Consider the following 23,192-nt stretch of genomic DNA (forward strand, 5'->3'; position numbering starts at 1 on the left):
TGCCGTCCCCCTTCCCCTCATCCAGCTGGTTTTTTCTTCATGTTGTCTCACCTAGAAGAGGGGAGAAGAAAGTGTACACTTGCATGTAAATGAGCATGGTCTATACACGTGAGAGCAGATTAAATCTCATCTGCACATACCAATTCTGTTTATAAATGAGGTACCTTATTTTACAGGCAATTATTATTTTTAATCTATAGTAGTAGCTATGCATTCAATTTATATTTTTTTGGTCCTGGCCCTGCAATTTTTGAGAAGTATTGTTTTTAGCAGGTAAATATATGCATAGACAGAAATACACACAGACATATAGAAGCATGTCATATATACACTTTTAGCAGGCATTTCCAGGACTGGTTTCAGCTGCTTTTGGCAAATCTGAGAAGCTGAGAAAGAGAGGTCTTGCACAGAATTTATTTATTTACTTTTTCTTCTAGTTTTGACTTTCTGGGGTGGTCACCTTACATTTGGGGTCACTGTGCAATTCAGTAGTATTTAATGTAAACCAAGCTACAATGGAACAGCAAGGTTGGTTAAGAAAATCCTAGTGCAACATGTGAACCTTGCCAGTGACTTGCCCAAGAGAACTTTGTGGTGGAGAAAAATAGATGCAACAAACAAAATGGAGGCTGCAAATCCCTCTTCCGTGTCTTTTGGTCAAGACCAAGGTCAAACCCAGCCCCTCTCCTTGCCTCACCCAATCAGGGATCCTCCAATGTTCCATCCCCTTCACAAGGGGCTTCCCCAGTTCTGCTGCCACTCCTGAAAGGGCAGGACTACCTAGCTTCCATAAACCAGCCAGCCAATCAGATCTTTACAGATTTCCCATCCTGTAGCCCTCAACGTCCATAAAAATCTTTGTTTTCCCATTGTTTGGGGTTCCTCTTTCTTGTAACCTTGGGACCCAATGATAATTGAATAAATAATAAGTGTTATGCTTTGTTCTTCTGTATTTTCCACAGGTTTCATGGCAAAAATGATAGAATGAGACTAATGTACAAGTATGTATATTATTCTCATTAAGTGCACAAATCAAATTGCTCTTAACCTGACCATACCCATCATTCAAAATACAAAAACATATAATTAACTGCAGAACCCAGAGCTGAGTATATCAAAGTAAACGTTTTCTTACATTTACATTTTTTGGGCTGAGTTGAACAAATATGAGGATTCAAAAATATAGAACTAGTGGCAGAAATAACAAATAGCTATTGTATCTAGTTACAGAGAAAATTCACATCAAACATTCCTATGGAAGTTATTAAAAACTAGTTTACAGCAATGTAAGCCTGTTTTCCTTTTAAGGGTTAAAGAGTCATGTAGCTGATCCAAAAAAGCAAACATACTTGTGGTGATACTTTCCATTTCTGGAAGAGGACAAAGATTCTGAGTTGCCAAGAGGAAAAGCAGTAATTGTAAGCCTTTACTTGAAGCATGAATTTGTAACTAAATTATGACATCACTGACAATTTTCAGGTTATTCCAAGGGATTAGGTCAATATATTTTCCACCATAAATAATATAAGCAATAAGGTAAGTAAAGAATACACTGTAACAAACAATGAGGATTCATAACTCTCCCTCCCTCCCCAATGTTCTCCACATCAGGCTATATAGTTGAAAGCAAGTCTAAGAAAGGTATTTAAAAAAGGAAGGGAACATTTGCAGGAAATAATCAATGAGTACAAGAAGAGTTAAACATTCCCCCCTGATTCTAGTATAGCAAATAATGATTTGGTGAAGGATAGTTTCCATCCAATCCTCTGTTTACACTATTGTCTCAATCCACACCTACTTCTTTCTAACTACCTGGTTGGCAGCTGATCAGAATTCTGATCCAATAGTTAGTTTCCTACCAACTGGTCTTCCACAGCAGCTACAGCATGTAGGTTCCAGCTGCTGCTATGATGCTACAACTCACATCATCCTGAACATTGGCCATGCAGGCTAGAGCTGATGGGAATCAGAAGCATTATTCATTCATTCATTTATTTATTATCCCGCCTTTATTATTTTTGTAAATAACTCAAGGCTGCGAACATACCTAATACTCCTTCCTCCTCCTATTTTCCCCACAACAACAGCCCTGTGAGGTGAGTTGGGCTGAGAGAGTGACTGGCCCAAGGTCACCCAGCCGGCTTACCAGCTGGAAGGTCATAGGTTCACCATCCCACCATACATGGTGTGAAATGTGCAACAGGTAGGCTCTTGCTTTTTCCTTTAAGCACATGTGCATGTGTGCACGCAAAGAAAGCAGACACACAGCAGAAATGTGGTCCATTAAATCTCAGATCCAGATGCTTTCCCCAGTGTGCACAGAATTCTGAACATGTAAAGGTAAAGGTTTCCCTTGACGTAAAGTCTAGTCGTGTCCGACTCTAGGGGGCGGTGCTCATCTCCATTTCTAAGCCTTAGAGCCGGCGTTGTCCATAGGACACTTCCGGGTCATGTGGCCAGCATGACTCACGGAACGCCGTTACCTTCCCACTGAAGCGGTACCTATTGATCTACTCACATTTGCATGTTTTCGAACTGCTAGGTGAGCAGGAGCTGGGATTAACAACGGGAGCTCACCCCGCCGTGCGGTTTCGAACCGCCGACCTTCCGATCGACAGCTCAGCGGTTTAACCCGCAGCGCCACCGCATCCCTATATCTGAACATGATGAACTGCAATCTATTTAAGAAATAGCCTAGGGGAGTACTGTAGACCCCATCCTGCCATATACCTTTTTTTAATAGTAATTTTATTAAAGATTACAATTTACAACACTAAAAACTAATACAAACTAAAAAAAAAGAATAAAAAGAAAAAATAGAAGGTGCAGAAAATAAAAAAATAGAAAAATAGAAAAAAATAAGAAAAAAATAAGAAAAAATAAGAATACAATAGAGAAAAAGAAAATAAATATATAAAGAAGCGACTTCCCCCTTCATTACAAGTATAAACAATTTTAGTTACTTATCACCTTCTCTTAAAATACAACAAATGGTCTCTTCTTCCCATATCCCATCTCTTGTTGTTTATTCGTTTAGTCGCTTCCGACTCTTCGTGACTTCATGGACCAGCCCACGCCAGAGCTTCCTGTCGGTCGTCAACACCCCCAGCTCCCCCAGGGATGAGTCCATCACCTCTAGAATATCATCCATCCATCTTGCCCTTGGTCGGCCCCTCTTCCTTTTGCCCTCCACTCTCCCTAGCATCAGCATCTTCTCCAGGGTGTCCTGTCTTCTCATTATGTGGCCAAAGTATTTCAGGTTTGCCTTTAATATCATTCCCTCAAGTGAGCAGTCTGGCTTTATTTCCTGGAGGATGGACTGGTTGGATCTTCTTGCAGTCCAAGGCACTCTCAGAATTTTCCTCCAACACCACAGTTCAAAAGCATCGATCTTCCTTCGCTCAGCCTTCCTTACGGTCCAGCTCTCGCAGCCATATGTTACTACGGGGAACACCATTGCTTTAATTATGCGGGCCTTTGTTGTCAGTGTGATGTCTCTGCTCTTAACTATTTTATCGAGATTTGTCATTGCTCTTCTCCCAAGGATTAAGCGTCTTCTGATTTCCTGACTGCAGTCAGCATCTGCAGCAATCTTTGCACCTAGGAATACAAAGTCTTTCACTGCTTCTACATTTTCTCCCTCTATTTGCCAGTTATCAATCAAGCTGGTTGCCATAATCTTGGTTTTTTTGAGGTTTAGCTGCAAGCCAGCTTTTGCACTTTCTTCTTTCACCTTCATCATAAGGCTCCTCAGTTCCTCTTCACTTTCAGCCATCAAAGTGGTATCATCTGCATATCTGAGATTGTTAATGTTTCTTCCAGAGATTTTAACTCCAGCCTTGGATTCCTCAAGGCCAGCTTGTCGCATGATGTGTTCTGCATACAAGTTGAATAGGTAGGGTGAGTGTATACAGCCCTGCCGTACTCCTTTCCCAATCTTAAACCAGTTCGTTGTTCCGTGGTCTGTTCTTACTGTTGCTACTTGGTCGTTATACAGATTCTTCAGGAGGCAGACAAGATGACTTGGTATCCCCATACCGCTAAGAACTTGCCACAATTTGTTATGGTCCACACAGTCAAAGGCTTTAGAATAGTCAATAAAACAGAAATAGATGTTTTTCTGAAACTCCCTGGCTTTTTCCATTATCCAGCGGATATTGGCAATTTGGTCTCTAGTTCCTCTGCCTTTTCTAAACCCAGCTTGTACATCTGGCAATTCTCGCTCCATGAACTGCTGAAGTCTACCTTGCAGGATCTTGAGCATTACCTTACTGGCATGTGAAATGAGTGCCACTGTTCAATAGTTTGAACATTCTTTAGTGTTTCCCTTTTTTGGTATGGGGATATAAGTTGATTTCTTCCAATCTGATGGCCATTCTTGTGTTTTCCAAATTTGCTGGCATATAGCATGCATTACCTTGACAGCATCATCTTGCAAGATTTTGAACAGTTCAGCTGGGATGCCGTCGTCTCCTGCTGCCTTGTTATTAGCAATGCTTCTTAAGGCCCACTCAACCTCACTCTTCAGGATGTCTGGCTCTAGCTCACTGACCACACCGTCAAAGCTATCCCCAATATTGTTATTCTTCCTATACAGGTCTTCTGTATATTCTTGCCACCTTTTCTTGATCTCTTCTTCTTCTGTTAGGTCCTTGCCATCTTTGTTTTTGATCATACCCATTTTTGCCTGGAATTTACCTCTGATGTTTCTAATTTTCTGGAAGAGGTCTCTTGTCCTTCCTATTCTATTGTCTTCTTCCACTTCCACGCATTGCTTGTTTAAAAATAATTCCTTATCTCTTCTGGCTAACCTCTGGAATTTTGCATTTAATTGGGCATATCTCCCCCTATCACTGTTGCCTTTTGCTTTCCTTCTTTCTTGGGCTACTTCTAGTGTCTCAGCAGACAGCCATTCTGCCTTCTTGGTTTTCTCTTTCTTTGGGATGTATTTTGTTGCTGCCTCCTGAACAATGCTGCCAACTTCTGTCCAGAGTTCTTCCGGGATCCTATCTACTAAGTCCAGTCCCTTAAATCTATTCTTCACCTCCACTGCATATTCCTTAGGAATATTAGTGAGCTCATATCTAGCTGATCTGTGGGTCTTCCCTAATCTCTTTAGTCTGATCCTAAATTGTGCAAGAAGAAGTTCGTGATCTGAACTACAGTCAGCTCCAGGCCTTGTTTTTACTGACTGTACAGATGTCCGCCACCTTTGGCTGCAAAGGATGTAATCAATCTGATTTCGGTGTTGTCCATCTGGTGAAGTCCATGTATAAAGCCGTCTCTTAGGTTGTTGGAAGAGAGTGTTTGTTATGCAGAGTGAATTGCCTTGGCAAAATTCTATCAGCCTATGTCCTGCTTCGTTTTGTTCTCCCAGGCCATACTTACCTGTAATTCCAGGTGTCATTTGACTGCCCACCTTAGCATTCCAGTCTCCTGTGATGAAAATAACATCTCTTTTAGGCGTGTTGTCCAGTAGGTGCTGCAGATCCTCATAGAACTGCTCTACTTCAGCTTCTTCAGCATTTGTGGTTGGGGCGTATATTTGGATCACTGTGATGTTAGATGGCTTGCCCTGAATTTGAATTGAGATCATTCTGTCGTTTTTGGGGTTGTATCCAAGCACTGCTTTAGCCACTTGACTATTAATTATGAAGGCTACTCCATTTCTTCTGTGGTCCTCTTGTCCACAGTAGTAGATCTGGTGGTCATTTGATGTGAAGTGGCCCATTCCAGTCCATTTCAGTTCACTGACGCCCAGAATGTCTATCTTTAATCTTGACATCTCACCAATAACCACATCCAATTTGCCCTGGCTCATAGATCTTACATTCCAGGTTCCAATGGTGTGTTGATCCTTAGAACATCGGATTCGCCGTTCACCACCAGCACCGTCGGCTGCTAGCCGTCCTTTCGGCTTTATGCTAGCTGCGTCATCACGTCTGGAGCTAGTTGAGCTCGTCCTCTGTTCCTCCCCAGTAGCATTTTGACCATCTTCCGACCTGGGTGTCTCATCTTCCGATGGTATACCGACATATCTCTGGTTGTACTGATCCATTTAGTTTTCATGGCAAGAATACTGGGGTGGGTTGCCATTACCTTCCCCAGGGATCGCATTTAGTCTGACCTCTCTGTCATGACCTTCCTGTCTTGGGTGGCCCTTCACGGTTTAGCTCATGGCATCATTGAGGTGCTCAAGCTCCAGCACCACGACAAGGTAACGATCCTTTGCTGAAGATCCCATCTCTTATCTATAAACAAATCAGTAAAGCCTCATCATTTCAGTCCTGATGTCAGCAAAAGTTCATTAAGGGTTACCAGAGATAACGTATCTATTTTAACCTTGATCAAATAAACCAACTTTATAGTCCTCCCCTTTACTTCTAACAATCTTGATTTTTAGTCCCTTCAAATAATGTCCTAGAACTTGATTTCTTTTCATTTTTTCTTTGTCCCTTCTCAGAAAACTCTTCAAAGCTTTAACAAGTCTCTTTTGTAAATCCAGTATAGGAAAATTATCAGGTCATTCTCTTGGTTTGTTGTTTGTATATCCCTTTTAATTATTAGACATCAGCCAGCTTCTTTTGTATGTTCAGTGTAGTATCTTCTTCCATGTCATTCCTGCAGCCTATCATTTTTAAATCCACTTTCAAATCAGTCTCAATCATGTCAGGTAATACTTGTTCCTCCTCCACAGCATCTTTTAAACACAATTTATCTATAGAGGCAAACACTCTTAAAATTAACTTCTAGGTCCATTGTTCAAGAATATCCTTCAAAATGTCCAATGTTTAAATGTTTTGCTTCATTCTGTATTAGTAAGTTGAGTTCAAATGTTCATCTCCTTTAATTGTAATCTTTAGTTCTTTTTAGTTCCCTCTAGTATCCAATTTTAAAGTCTTATGTTTTTTTTAAAAAATTCAAAACAAATGCATTTTCCCACAGGAAAGATTCTTTATAATTAACTCCAAAATCTTATTTCAAATCTATCTGGACTCTTAGTCCGTTTATAAGTTTCTAAAATCTAAGTTTTAATCACCCTTTTGCTGCTTATTCCAAGAAAAAAAAATTAAGTCCTTAAACTTGTATTTAAAACTTCTTTCACTAAGGATTAAAGGAAACTCACCCAGTGCTGTAAAACTTATTGATCCATAGATTCCTAATAGCTGAAAAGGAGTTAACAAGCAATTTCTGAAAGCAAGTAGAAAAGGAAGTATGCAAACTTTAAAAGTGTCCTTTTAAAGGTGCTGACTGTGGGTTGAGCGAAGATGGCTTTCCCTTATCTCCTAGAGCTCTAAACCCACCAGAGAATGCTGTCTTGCAGTCTCCTTGCGAGAAGCAACTGCCTAGAGCACTTGTGGGCAATCTCAAGTTCTCTCTTTGTGGAGAGAATCACAAAGAGCCGGTCTACTCATCAGCTCTTCATTCTACTGTGGTTGTTGGCTCCACTTTTCACAGAGCCGTCTTCAATTTGCCCTTTCTTCCCAAGAAGGGACCATTCCTGCCACAGACCTGTTATATAAAATGGTGGACAAACAACTGGAGCACTGTCTGCCCATTTAACATTTGTGAATTAGAGACTACCTGCATATTCAGTACCGACCCACAAGCTGAGGACAGATACAAATCAACCTCAAGAAATGCATCACAAAGGCAAGGAGCTGAATGGTAAGAGTTGGTTCAAGGCTGGCAGTGAACCACAGTTGAGTGATAAAGGAACAAAATTATGGTTAAAGTACACAACTAGCAACTGTTTGTAGCAAGCCATACAGTATTTGTTACATTCCAAATGGCTAACCATGACTTCTGCATGTCCTGTAAGCTTGTAAGATCTAGTTTGCCCATTCATATACAACAGCAGAGTATCATCTGGACAAACCAGGAATTAATTAAATCTGTCCCTCTCAACAGTAGTTCTTCCTACAATGCCAAGTCATTGTCTGAGATTACACGCAAGTGGTAGTAATGCTACAGGGCTGCTCAGTTTTAGACAGGAAATAGGATGATCTTATTTTAATCACAAGGTATACCAGTGAAACCTTACAAATATTTGAAATTAACAGCTATACTATCAAGATGATTGCACAGTGAGCATCCAAAGACGCAATTCCCAAGATTATCATTCCCCAAAGAATGAAAAAAAGAGAGCTCTTTTTCTATGATCTGCAGTATAATATCATCACTGAGCATCTTGGAGCCTTTCCTCATGCCATCTATTTTCTTGCATACTATAATGCTTCAGAAAACTGGTGCATGTCTAATCAGCATCTCTCTGTGTGGATTGTTCCAAAGAAGATGAAGATGTTTCAGATGCATTTTAAAGCAGAGATGTATCTGTTATTATGTATAATAACAGGCAAGAATGAGACTTTCCATAACTCTCTCCCAGTCTAATATGATAGCTGGCTGCATACAGAAGAAAAACAATTTTATCTGTATCCAAGCCTAAGCACACATAGCTGTACTTGGTCCATAATCTTATACAAACTCAACTGGAAACAAGTTCTGCTGAATTGGAAATAAACTTTGCTTGGAAATAAACAAACATGCACAAGATGTTAATCACACTCCTTTCTTTCTGCCTTCCCTCTGAATCTCCCTCTCCCTCCCTCCCACTGACTGTATTGTCTCGCCCCAGTTTCAGATTTTGGAAGACTGCCAGCAGTGCTGTGGTATGTACTGGTTATAGTCTCAGATTAGGAAAGAGAAGTTCCAGAGTGGACTCCCCCCTTCACTGGCTGAGTGAAGTCAGTCACCATAGCCTATTCCACAGGGTTTCTGTGATGAAAACATGACCTAGGGAGATCAAGCACACACCATCTTGAGCTCTTGGAGGAAAGATGGAGTCAGGATACTTTTTTTAAAAAGTTCCATTCAAAGATCCTTGAGAAGCTTTTTACTTTTATTCACAAAACTCTGAAGCATTACAAAGATAGGCTTAATATAGACAGAAATAGACTGGTAGATCAGGACAATTTGCAATAGATGTGAAACAATGTCTAATTCCCTATTGTTTATCAGTAATGTCTAATTCCCTATTGTTTATCAGTAACATCATCATCAACTTCCGCTACACACACCATGAATTAGATTGCAAAAGCAAAGAAAGCTAAGTAGCGGACTGTATGGGAACAGAACTGTTAGATGAGTTTTGATCCTGAACACTTCTGAATTAAGCATATGCCCTGAGACATCCTCTCCTCATTCTTAACTCCAAGAGGGCAGAAGCTTCTATTGTTCTACTATTTTCCTTACTGATAGATCCCAGTATTTTCCCCCAAAACAAAGTGAATCTGGCAAGCCTAATGTCTTCCCATTGTTGATGAGCAGACAGCTCTATTAAAAACCCAGAATAATCTGAACATAATTGGATTCCTATTATCAATTTATCACAGAAAAGAAAGCACTCTCATGTCTGATAATTGAAGAGATTTTTTTTTTGCCAAAAAAGAAAAAAGTTTGTATATATCAATATGTCTAGAGGTGGATACATTGTGGTCATTTGCTTTAAGCTCAGTAAGCAGAAACTACAGACTGCAACACATGAGAAACCTGTATTCAAATACAACTCCCTTGTTCTATACCACCATTCACTCCTTGTTCTCCTCTGCATCCTAACCATCTCCTACTCAACTTCTTTCTACTTTATGATCAGGAGCAATCAGCTTCAGCCTTCAGACCTTTTTATGTTTTTTTTTTTCATTCCCCCCTTTGGCTTTCCATTTTTGCTATGAATTAATTAAACGTCGCCCCAGATTCTTTAACAGTTCAGTTGCTAGCCAACTCTTTGGGGCTAAACAATGCATTCCCACCCAATCTGTAATGCATAAGGAATGTTTATTGCACTAAATGAAGTGGTGGCAGGGGTGGTTAACTGTGGGATTCATCAGGAAATAAACCAGATACTCAAGATGAGAACCAACCCTGAAATAAGGGGCATTTGCCATTCTGCAGATGCACTCTGCTTTTCTTGAGATGATACACTGCAGCATCCCACCAATTGCAGGCATCCACCCCTGTGGATTCAAGTCCCCAGACAAAATCCAATACTACAGACCCATTGCAGTAAAGTTATATTTGCTCTGCAATGTCTGCAAAGCATACTGGGCACTACCTAGGGCACTAACTCGGATTATCCAAAGATCTTTTTTAACTGCTTTTCTGGATTTGTACTTGTAACCCGTCCAGAGTCTATGGGAATAGGCAGCTGCTGCCATCATCATCATCATCATCATCATCATCATCATCATCATCATCATCTTTTTGACTCAAGGGTACCTCTCTCCAGCCCAGCTGACCTATCTCAGGGCAGGCACACTGCTTTCTCTATGAAACCCAAAGCATGGAATTAATGGCTGGGAAGACTAATCTGGCAGAAAAGCCACTACTTTCCTTTCAAAAGGAGAGACCCAGTGTAGCAGATTCTCTGCCAGGACAGCAGCTGCTCTCCAGATTCTCTCCAGCAGTTTAACATTTCAAGCTCATTTTGATACAAAAAACGCCAAGGGAAGTGGAGACTCTCTCCATCCCACAACGGAGTCATCTAGGACGCTGGATGGTCAATACAGTCCTGCCTTTGTAAAGTCAATACTGAAGAAAGAAAAGGGAGAGGGAGAAAAAAAAAACACCAGGCAGTAAGAACTTCCTGCTTGGCTCGTTAGGAAGTTGCCGCACAGGCGAAATGCTCCAATTACAACATTCACGGAGTAGATCTAGCAGAGAAAGGAAGGGACCACACACAAATTGCGAAAGTGAGGGAGATCCTCGAGCGGGCCTTCCCCAAGCCGGTGCCCTTCCAAATGCGTTGGACTGCAACTCCATCGTCCTCAGCCAGGATAGCCATTTGGCAGGCACGAGATCGGGAAAGGCTGCCCTCACCCTTTGCCAGCTTAAGTCCCCCGCCCCGCCCACTGCCCATAGGGCACTGCCCGGGCAGGATCCTTGTCCAAGAGCTCCGACACAAGCGGAGGGGCCGCTTTCCATTTGAAAACGAGGAACGACTAGATCGGCGAATCTCCACGCTGCCCACCCCCGGAGTTACCCAGACTCACATAGTGCTTGTTGGGAATTCGCCTCTTCTGCACGTCCAGCACCCTCACCTCCACGATACTCTTCCGGGGCATAGCGTTGGTCCTCTGCAACGGGAACCCCAGAAGCAAAGCCCAAAACAGTGCAAACCTCGGGCTGAAAGGGAGGGGGAGATCGGGGCTGAGGGGAGAGAGAGCCGAAAGAGCCCCCTTCTTCGGGAGGGTGGTGGAATCACGGCTCCTGCAGAAACGTACAGTACAAACTTTTACGCGCAGCGCCCGGGCAACTTGGATAGGCAGGAGCGAGCCACACCACCCTCGGCGTCTGCTTCCTCTTCCTCCTCCTCCCCCTCCCGCTCTACCTCCTCCAGTCTGTGTCTGTCCAGAGTTTGCAGATGCGGGAGGGCTCCTCCCCGGCCAGGGCCGCTCAGACAATGTGGTTATGTGCTCCGATCCACCCGGGCTCTTAAAGGGACACGAGCCCCGCTAGGCTCGCAGCAGGGGAAGCCGCCAACCCAGCGGCGACGCAAGCAAAACGCAAACTAACAAGAAATCCCGCCGGGAATTTTCGCACATCTCCCTGCGCCCCCTTCCGCGGGAGCCGCAGAAGGAGCCGGTCGTTGAAATGAAGAGGAGAGCGAGGGTGCTTGAGAAGTTGTGGGTCTAGGGCAGGAGTGGCACGTGGGTGGGGAGCGCGTCTTCTCAGGCGTCTCCCAGTGTTTTAACCTCTGTCGACCTCCTCCGCCTTTTTTTCCCCCTAAGTGAGGGAAAGAACAGAGATTGATTAGCAACAGTTTTCCCGGAATCAAATCAGTCGTCTCGCCTTATCTCCCACGAGGAAAAGCAGGAAAGCACGCATAAATGGTTGGAATCAGAAATCCCTCAGACAAACAAACAAAACAAAACTCATGAATCCTTTGCAAAAAGAGGCCACGTGACTGATTTCTGAGCTGGGACAAAGGCGACCTTCGCGTCATCAGGGAAATCTCAGTATGGTCCCACAGCGGCTCTTACAGACTCCGAGCGGACAACACAAGACATTTTAAAATAAATTGGATGCCATAATGAAAAGTGGTATGCATTAGAGATAAATGAACTAAGATCTCTCTCCTTTTTGACATTACATTTTTATTAATTAATGCCTCAGAACAAGCCAAACCACCAAGAAGAATGGCCTGGAATGACCTTTTCTGACCCAGCCAAACCAACCAAGTTCACCAGCCACACATAACCACGACGTTTGGTACAAGGAGAACTCCTTCCAGCCAAAGGTCAAATTTCAGATAACTTGATTCTAGTCCCAGCTCCTGCTCACCTAGCAGTTCGAAAACATGCAAATGTGAGTAGATCAATAGGTACCGCTTTGGCGGGAAGGTAACGGCGTTCCGTGTCGTCATGCTGGCCACATGACCCGGAAGTGTCCTACGGACAACACTGGCTCTAACGGCTTAGAAACGGAGATGAGCACCGTCCCCTAGAGTCGGACACAACTGGACTTTACGTCAAGGGAAACCTTTACACCATGTATGCATAAAGGAAGGTAAGTCATAACCTACTCCACACTCCAAACTCCCTTTTCTGTTAACTCCTGGGAGTACACTCTTGATCCTGAAAATGACCCCTACAATAGTGTGTGTGTGCGCGCGCGTATTGTTATGTGGGATTTTTTTCTTTGATGGGTTGTTTTTATGCTGTATGTTGCCCTGCTGCCCAGAATCTCAGACTGAGTGGGGTGGCCTTATAAATCTTACAAACAAATAATTAAAAAATGGCTTTAGTTACGGACCCTACCCCTTCAGATGTTTAAAGTTAAGACACTGTGGCCACCTATTCAGTGGAAGCTGTTGCATGTCCCTCAAGCATACAGATGCCTTAAGTGCTCCTCTTTGGCTGGATATGTATTCCATTTTTGCATGTTCCGTTATACTGTATCTGGAGAGCTGTTTGTTTTTTATACCTGGGGCACATCTGCAAATAGCATCTCAGAGTGAAGTGATTTATCTGGACAAGCTGATGACATTTCCTAATTTTTGTTTCACCATTTTAACCTTTCTCGACACTCCACTCTGTTCCTCCTCATACCTTGTCACCTATCCAAATCTCATCATTCCACAACACTGAATTTTAACAGGTGAGTTTCTGGTTTTTTGTCCATCAAAATCTTCCTAAGCATCTGCAAAAGTGGACAAATTTGGACTAGCTGAACATGAGATACCAGATTCTAATCTGGTATTAGAAGGAATGATTAATTATGAAATCAGAACGCCTGAAGACGAGGAAGAGTTTGCTGAGTTTATTTTTTAGATTGATTTATATGGCTGCCCATTTTGCTAAACGCGACTTGGGACAGCTAACAAAGATTAAAAACAGTGCAATAAATAAGAAACAAACAAGAACAAAAAACATAAAATAGCTGCAAGGAAACCCTACAACCAGCAAACTACTCTCCTGACCTCCATGCCCACGAAAAGAGTTGCTCTGGGTTAGGCTGCTAACTGCAGAAGAATGAGAGTGACAAATGCAACATTTGTAATTGTTTTATTATGTTAACTTTTAATAAGGCTAAACAACTTCTCTGAATTTAGCTTCCAACTGGATGACGCCTTCCTTACATTTCAGCCTTCTTCCCACTACAAAATGACGGGCTGGCTACGGTAGGGCTCAACTTGGAGCTACTCAAATCTGTTCTGCAGACTTGTTCTCCAGGTCAGCTAAAGCTCTCCTTCAGCCTTCAGCAGGGCTCAGCTCATCTTTTGGGACTTGATTACTTCACTTTATGTAGGAGGCGGCTTCAGTCTGCTGGGCAATGGAGGGAAAATAATCCAAGATGAAGAATCTCCACACAGGAAAGCAGGAAAACCCCTTCATTGCTTTGTGAGGCCTAAAAGTTAAGCTAATATTCTTGAGAACATATGATGAAACCACACTATAACTCCACTCTTAATCAGGAGAATTATTTATTGTCAGGTCTCAGAGCATTAATGAGTCAGGCCTCCCATTCTGTTTCATTTTCTCTACAGCTATGGGCCTTAGCAAGAGAAAGCTAAGGAAGTTGCTATGCCAACCCAAATTCATGCCAGAGCCAAAACCTGGCATCTTCCCCATACTGATGGCATTTCTGACTCCTGCAAGGATGTTCTTAATCTAGCTCAAGGAGCATGGCAGAGACCTGTCAAAAGCACTGCAACACTTAAGTATTCTTAGGGTCCTTGCAGAGGAAAAAAAGGGGAGAAAATTGCAGAGAATGTTGGCACCGCCTGCAATTAGCCATCCTTTCTTCTCTCCTGTCTGCCTGAAAGGGCACCAGCCATCCCTGATGTACCTGTCCACATGCCTAGAGACATCACTGGGTCCCCAGAAAGGCAGGATGGTATTGTGAAATCCACTGCAGTGGTAGAAGGATCCAGAGAAAAACACCATTAAGGGAGGCTCTTGCGTAAAGTCCCAGAGGAAAGACAGGAACAGGAAAAGTCTCCTTCAAGTCAAGCTGGACTCCTGGTAATGTTGAGTTAGTTAAACACTGGGGGCAGAAAAAAGCTGTTATGGCAACGGTCGGAACTGTGTAAATTAGTGGACACTTGCAAGCCATTTTCCTTTCATTTTGTTTGGTCCTAATAAAAATGCAAGAGTTGTGCATTTTGATCCTAAGCATAGACCAATGTGAGTATGATTGCTTTCTTCATTGGCTGTCAAGAGGTAAAAACCCATTTCTTCTTGTTCCATATTCAGTAATTAGTGGACTGCTTTTCTAAAACCCTTATGGTGATCGTACAGGTTTTCTTTATTTCTCAAGTGTTTTTTTAAAAAATCACTCTAAGTAAAATTTGCCATAATTTGTAAAATATATGCCAGTTCTATTTTTAAATGATTAATTCTCTGGATAGAATACATTTGTTTATTTTACCAGCTGGGAATAGGTGCAGATAATCTGAATAATACCACTGATAATTTACACTGGTATGAATTTTTTTACATGGTGTTTGCATTTCATCTTCAAAAAAAATTTGCTTTATTTTTGTTTGCTGCTTGGTTCACAAAATATCCTTAAGGAGATTGCTTCTCAAAACAGAAGCAAGTTTGAGGCATCGAAGAAACTGCAATTCTTCTTTGTTTAGTTAGGCAAGAGGGAATACACTTTGCTTTAAAAAAAATAAATGTGATATTATTCCACAACTGAACAGTTCTTAAATGTTAGATATCACTTGTGACATGCTCCATTCCAGGTAACTGCAACTGACAATCTTATCTTCTCTCGCTAATAGCAGAGCCTTCTCTAGTTTCTGTCTATGGACACAGCACATGGTGGAGTCTGCATTTTTCTGATGCATTAATGGTTGTAGATATGGTAAGTTTGGCCGAGCTCCTGGTAAATTGTTCACCTTCCCCAAATCTCACATCATAAGAAAGAGTTAGCTATAGTCATTTTCTCCTCTATTAACTCATCTTTTCAGATTTAGAAAAGTGGACTTGAGATATATATTAAAAGCAACAGAAATTATGGATAAACAAGGAAATTGGATCATGGGAAGTAGACTTCATTTATGCAATTGCTGAATTGCATTTTAAAATGAATTTAGATTTAGTGCTGGCATATCACTGTCTTTCAAATTAATTGGCTTTTTCTTACAAGCATCTCATCTATGCCTATGGACAGCAATTTAAGCATAGCTTCATTCAGCAGCAGGGGGACTCAGTACAAAATAACTTGTGTTTGAATGTATGGAAGATTTCTCCTAACTCTGTTTACAAAGCTGTTCTTTGTCAGCTTTACAAGATTCCACTTACCCCTTAGAAGAATAGAGTATCTGTGTCATATCCCAGTCGCTTCCAAACTTGTTAATGTTCTTTGTTTAAAAGAACATGATCATATATAATAAATGTATCTGTGGGGCCAGTCCAATGAGGTAGGTCAAACCCTGAAAACACTCCATGTTGTTTATTTAGAGGTTTCACTGCCACCACTCTTACTCCAGACACACAAGAACCCAGTTTTATAGACATTATGTGTTTATGAAGGGGACAAAATCTCCCTTTTAGAGCCTTCTTTGATCAAGCAGCATCTGTAGGGGAGGTCCAAATTGGCAAATTGATGGTCCTAGCATTGCAATGGAAACCTCACTCCTTTTGTATGTGTATTGATGTCACTATATACATACAAAGGTGCAGGGCTGCAGTCATAATGCTGCTACTGCCAACTTGCCTGTTTTGACCCCTCCCACCCCCCACCCCCAAGATCCTACTTTGATCTAATTAAAAACCAGGGAGGTATAAGTGGAAAGCAACCTGGTATGCAAAGAAGGCCAATCTCAAGCAAGCAGAAGAACCAAATCAATTCTAATTTTCAGCTAAGCATATTGATTAATAATCAACACACAGAAAAATTCACCAGTTGCCAATTTCCTTGGAAATGACATGAATCACAATAAAACATTAGCTAGATGATTCCATCTAGAATTTTACCTCAGGAATAGTTCACCGTGTGAACTTCTCCCAGGTCGCTGGGAGAAGAGGTCAGCCTGTAACAAGATCAGATCTTGAGATTTTGTCAGCTAGATGAAGCCAAGGAAGATTCCACACAAGTATGTATCTGAAAGTTTAGCAGCTGTCCAAGTAGGACTGGAAAGTCAAACTGACCAGTCATTAGTCATTTTAGCTATGCTTTATATAGTTGTGGAAACCAAGTTTTAACAGTCCATTAATTTCTGCAAAGCCACTCCTGGAAATAAGGCTTTAGCCCTTGGAGATGCTGTAGCATCTTCAGGTGACTTATTCCGTTTAGTGATGTGTTTTTAAACATTAAGAAAATAAATTCTAGCTGGAACCTATGTCTGTTTCTTTTTGTATACTTGAATATTCCTGAATGTTAATAGTACATGCACACAACTATATCTTTAGTGTCCTTTCAGTAACCAATGTGCATTGAGCAGTACCTCTGTTTATTCCAATATTAATTGAAATTAGTGTCACTGAGCCTCACAGCAGCTTGTTATACTTCCTCGTCCCCTTTAATTGGCTCCATTTTTAAGACACTCTCGTGTATCATTTACAAGACAACTGGGAGAAGTCCAAGAGGAAGGCAACCAGCAACAGGGAAGCCACAAGGATAACACTGGTTCATAGTTCCAATTCTATTGGATGGTATTGGCTGTGCAAAACATCACTGTCAATCCACAATCACATTACTTGGTGTGAACCCATCTTTGCCAGGGACCATGACATAAAACATAGAGAGGGCCACCAGAGTGGATTACTATCATCTCTAGGTGGTCATAGGATAAAACCTTTCCCTAACTCCATGAAGTCCTTTGCTTCTTTTCCATTAGGCACCACCTTTTTAAACAACAGGAAAACTCATCACAGAAACTACTCTCTAGCCAGATGCATAATACCTTATACCGAGGGTCTCACATCTCTTAATTAGCCTCTTGGTCACACAGATGCTTCAGTGTAAGGATGACATCAAAGGTTAAGTTTACTGGGATTCACATGGCCTTCCCTGAAGTCTTGTTTTCCCTGAATCCTCTTGACTAATGATAACTTCCAAGCTCTGTCTTTTCTCCCACCCCGCGTATGCATGATTGGCAATTTTAGCTTACAAATTTATAATAATTTTAAGCTTCATCTGCTACTGAAGAATAGCAGTTTTTTATTTTACTTTTTTACATCTGTATCGGTGAAATATAGCAAACAGAAAGGAAAATAATACAACAGTGATAGTACAATAAAATATTTTTATATGAATATATGGATATTATTTTTCCTTAAGTTTTAGTTTATTTCAATCAAAATTAATAGGAGTGACCATGCCTTTGATTCTAGAATCCCGGGAATTCACGGCATGTCGTCATACCACAATCTGGAGTTGTGATATCAGCATTTAACAATTCCATGGAAAAACACATTTATGGCAGCAAAATAAATTTAGTCTTCATACAACTTCTCTGCTGAGTTCTTCATTTCAGAACACCCTACCTAAACAAATTCTGCAAAATATCATTCATTCTGATCTTTAGTTTATAACATCTTAAAAAACAACAACCCAAAACTTAATCATTATTTTAAGATAGTACCATCTAGTGGACTTTCTGGGGAACTGCATTATAATGATTATAGAAATTAAATCCTTAGACAGATTATATACAGTAGATTTCAGAAATCAAAAATTCCACTTCAGTTTTGTGTCATCTTCAGCAGGCCAGTTTTTCATTCATACCATTTTTCAAAGAAATTTTAAAAATCTTTATAGAAATTAATCAGACCAAACAGGTGCTGTACTTTTAATAAATACACAAAATGACCAAGGTTTCTTTCAACTTTATTTTAACCTTACAAAAGCTTGACATATTTCAGTAATGGTAGACTCTTGACTGAAAGGCTTGGAATGATCTTGCACCTTTGTTGTATGTTTAAAATGCATTACTATTTTTTTTAATTGGTAACTTAATATAAAAACAACAGTAAAATATGGAATGACAATGATGAGAAGGGAAATGTGTGCTTTGAAGATTCTCATTCTTCTGCTCAAGATACAAAGTTTCTTACAAGATTGGTAATCCTTATAGGAAGTTGGTCACAGAATTCAGGACTTTAAAATTCAATTTGATTTATTGGAGAGAGATGTTGCTGTGGAAATGCTAACAATAACTTGGGCACTCTGCACACATTCCTAGAATCATAGAATCATGCCCTTGGACCTGACCTTAGAGGTCAACTAGCCCAACCCCCTGCTCAGTGCAGGATCCACTAGACTATCTATGACAGGTGGAATCTACTGTTCCTTCAATAGTAACATGAATTTTGAAAACAGTATTGAACTAACAGTTTGCTTACCTGTATAATTTAAGTAACTATTTATTCACTGTTGTTGTTGTTAGTTACCATCAAGTCGTTCACGACTCATGGTGACCCTACATATAACAGAACAAAATGCTGTCCAGTCTTGCGCATATGCCTGACTGTTCCAGTGTTTGCATCCGTTGTTGTACTAAGTGTATCAATCCATCGCATTGAAGGTCTTCCTCTTTTCCGCTGGCCGACTTTACCAAACATGATGTCCTTTTCAAGTGATCAGTCTTTCCTGACGATGTGCCCAAAATATGAGAGTCTAAGCCTAGTTATCTTCACCTCTAGGGAACATTCTGGTTGTATTTCTTCTAAAACTGATTTGTTTGTTCTTCTGGCACTCCAACAATCTTTGCCAACACCACAATTTGAATGCATCAATTCTTCTATCTTCCTTTTCTAATGTCCAACTTTCACAGGCATATGTGGCAATCGAGAAGACCATGGTGTGAGTCAGACACACCTTTGTTTTTAAACTGATGTCTTTACTTCTGAAAACTGTATTCATATATAGGAGTATTATACCTGCATGGCAACCTACTACAGCTGAAACATCTTAGGAAGGCGATATTACTGTAACCTAAGTGCTGAACATGCACCGGTATAAAATTGCTTTGACCTGCTTACAGAATGCCAGCAAAGCCAGGGCTATATTCACAGATAAAGTTCCCCTCTGTTTCTTAGAGCCAGTGTTGCAGCCCTAGAAGCTGAGAGTACCTTTAAGAGGAGGCATCTATAAAGTGGAAGGTTGATGGCTTGTGCAAGAGCATTCAAAGCACAGATACAAGTAAACAATTTGTTCTTCACTGTGCCATCTGCCAAGCTCTTGACAGCTGATTACACCCAAAAGTAAGATTCTTCCAGAAGTGTCTTTGATCAGATCTATTGAAAAAGAAAAGGGATTACAGAAAATTTAGGGTATTTTCCTTTTAACATCTGAATTATCTCGAAGTTGGCTAGAGTGGAAGTTTCTTCACATTTTTGTTAGCAACCCCTCTGATGGACCTGGAGCTAGCTGTGAGTTTTTCTGATAGTGGAAGAATGTAATGTTCCAAGCTTGTGCTGATGGTTTCTAAACTGCCATCTTCTTTTCCAGGCTCTGAGAAAATCATAAGACTGCTTTCCCACTCAAGTCCCCTTCCCCCTGCAGAGTGAAATAGCATCATTGGAAGAGCAGGGATGGCAGAAGGTGCACTGATGGTTGCCATAGCTGGTTGCCCTGTTTCTCCAAATTGCTGCATCATCTGAGGAATATCAGTAGTCAATTGACTGGTTTGTGACTCTACCTGTTATTAATGTTGAACTAAGGTATTGGTGATCCATCCTGTGGTCAGTTCTGTTCCCAGACAGTTATCTGCGTGGTCCTGGTCAAGAACAAGAAGGCAGCTTCTCTTGTAAGAGGATTAGAGGAGTTGCCAAGATGAATGTCAAGCTCCTGACAGGTGATTACCCCCAAAAGCAAGATTCTCAGAAACTTCTTTAATCAGATTTGTTGGAAGGGAAAAGGGGTTACAGAAATCTCAGCAAATGTGTACTTTCACTTTAGCACCCAGTTGATCTCTAAGTTTATTAGGGCAGAGACTTCTCCATTGTCTTGTTAATACAGTAACCCTTTGAGTAATAGGAGAGGTGACTATCCATTTTCCCACTGATGGGACAATGTGCAGGTGGTCTGAATTTGTGAATTCACAAATCACTGTGACATATCATGGCACAGGCAGAGAAACACCAAATTAATGCCCTTGACATAGGTAGTGAGATAGTGACCCTGGAATTGTACAATATGTGCCAAAGTGACTAGTCTGATTGACACCACAGATAGCTGGAAATATAAGTTAGAATTAGTGATCTGTGAAGATGAAATGTCACAGACAGAGGGGAAAAAATCACCCATCAAACTTTGCAAACTAGACATTTACTGTTACAGGAATGTTAAAAATTGATATGGAAATGTGAAAATAACAAATGTCAGCCAGATTCATATGCCATTAAGAGTTGACATCCAGCGCTCAGTAGGAAAGCGTGGGTGAAGAAACTACCCTTGAACTATCTTATTGTTTGTGTTCATCAAACTGCTGTGGAAGAAATCTTGTAAGGAAATATTACAAGGCATTAAAACAGGCAGCAGAAGAGTTCAAGGACGGAACTGGAACCTTGAAACCTATCAAGGTGGAAGTAGAATTAGGTGAAAATGCACAGCCTGAGTTCCACCAAATGAGGCGTGTTCATGATAGCATTTGCCTGCCCGTGAACACTAAAGTGGATTGCTTGGAAAAGGATAGCACTCTTTCAAAAGTTGCTTAGAGAGCATGGACCACTCCTATCACCCCAGTTATAAAGCGAGATGGAACAGGGAAATTGTGTAGAAATTTTAAGGTTACTATAATTCCAGTTGTGACAGTCAAACAGTATCCTTTTCATCAACTGAGGATATTTTTATGCCTCTGTCAGGAGGCACCTATCTACAAATGGAAGTGGAAGAAGATTCCAAACCAAAGGTTTGTACTAATACAACAGGTTACCATTTGGTATTGCCTCAGTTATTGCTATCTGGCAACAGGCCATGTGTCATGTTCACTGTTTCAATGTGCACTGTACATCGTAACGTTTCACATACCATGGTGCTGACGTGTGTTTCTGTTGGGAGGGAGCTGCTGGGAAACCTTGTGCCAAGCTCTGTATCTGTGTTCATTTCAATGGAATGTGTTTGGGTTATGTGCTCTGCTCAAGGACTTTTCCCGCGTACCAGCAGAGGCCGTTAGGAGCACCTGGGATTGTGAGCCTGGGAAGATTCTACTGGGGGAGGGATCTCGTTTGTACTGAGGGGTTTTTAGTTTGCATTTGGCGCGCTTTCATCATTCTCAGCTTTCTTTGTGACCCTGCATACTATTCTTTAATAAATCAGATATCTTTATGAACCTGTTCATGAGTCTGATGGTGTTTTAGGATAGGCAATCATTACATAAAGCTGAGAATCAAAAAAAAAAGTTATACCGTTAGCTCCTACCAAGAAAAGTTCTTGTGAGGGAAAATAGTTAACGATGGCCGAGCCAACGGGTAAGAGCGGAGAATTGAACCTCACCCCGGAACCCTCGGGTTTCAGGCATGATCCGAGTTCCAGCCCTGCAGTGGAGGAGTCCGATGATGGGAGAGAACCAGAGCCGCCGTCACCCAACAAATCGCCCGCAGAGTCGATCGCCTGGGAGGCAGTGAGAGACTTGCATCGGTTCCCGCTGACCCCAGACGTAGAGTTTACCATGGTGTCAAGGGGGAGACAGCCTAACACACGGGGGGGGGGGGAAGAATCTCATACCCCTGAAAGGCTAAGAGTGGTAGAGGCAAAATTAGAATTGATGGAGTACATGCTAAGAACCTTGTATCTAGCATGGGGGGGGGGGCAGCCGGGGCGCGAAGGAGATTCCAGCTCCGCGCAATCATCCCCCATCCCCCCGCCTGGACTGCCGGCGGAGCAGAGACGAAGACGGCCCCGGGATGAATCCCCACCCCACAGAGTTCAACCACCAGTGCCCCCACCCCGTGGAGGGAGAAATACGGTAACCGGGGCCACAACCACTCAAGCAGCAGCTGATTCAGCTCCAACAGGAGTGGGGGTGAAAGACTTTTCCGTTAAGTTTGATGGGGATCCAACCAGATTATCTTTCTTCCTCACTAACACTAAAAGTTACATGAAGCAGTTTGGACCATGAGTCTGATGGTGTTCATGAGTCTAATGGTGTTTTAGGATAGGCAATCATTACACCATGGACCTAGTCCTATAAGGCCTTTCCAGAACACAGTGTTATTTGGATGACACAACTGTGACGGGTGGAAGAGGCAAAGTACATTAGAAAAATATGAGCTATATGCCAACCACACAAAATGTGGATTGTTTAAAGAACTCAATAGCATACAGTGAATACTGTACATTATACTAGATGCACAAGTTACCAGATAAAATCAAGGCAGTTCTGGAAGGTCCACAGCCAATAGGTGTGCCCATATTTTGATCATTTCTGGCATCTGCAGCTTACATTCAATTTGTGCCATACTGACAACTGAACTGAATCCACTAAACTGTTCTTTGCAGAGCAGCCAAAAGTGGATATAGTGACATGATTGCAATGAAGTATTTTCACATGTAAAGCAATTTGATCACATAAGATAATGTGCTCCCATTTGATCCACCTTTGCCCATCAAATTAGCATGGGACGTTTCTCCAATGGCATAGGAGGACTGATATGCCATGGCAGACCACCAAGAATGGCCAGTAGCATTTGCCTCAAGATCTTTGACAGCTGCAGAACATAATTTTGCACAAAGAG

At 41.6% G+C, this 23,192-nt stretch overlaps 2 protein-coding genes across 3 annotated transcripts in view; one reads left to right on the forward strand and one right to left on the reverse strand.

The window, feature by feature from the left end:
- SH3PXD2B (SH3 and PX domains 2B) overlaps nucleotides 1-11,483 on the reverse strand; it is a 134,785-nt gene extending 123,302 nt beyond the window's left edge. For both annotated transcript variants that reach the window (XM_063292398.1, XM_063292397.1), the window contains exon 1: nucleotides 11,052-11,483. In XM_063292398.1, the coding sequence (XP_063148468.1) occupies nucleotides 11,052-11,123 (72 nt within the window). In that variant the 5' untranslated portion in view covers nucleotides 11,124-11,483. The remainder of the gene's footprint in view (nucleotides 1-11,051) is intronic.
- Nucleotides 1-23,192, forward strand: part of NEURL1B (neuralized E3 ubiquitin protein ligase 1B) — a 442,008-nt gene that overhangs the window by 189,833 nt on the left and 228,983 nt on the right. The gene's annotated exons all lie outside the window — the stretch shown is intronic.

This window comes from Candoia aspera, chromosome 2 (assembly GCF_035149785.1).
Source record: "Candoia aspera isolate rCanAsp1 chromosome 2, rCanAsp1.hap2, whole genome shotgun sequence".
NCBI lineage: Eukaryota > Metazoa > Chordata > Lepidosauria > Squamata > Boidae > Candoia > Candoia aspera.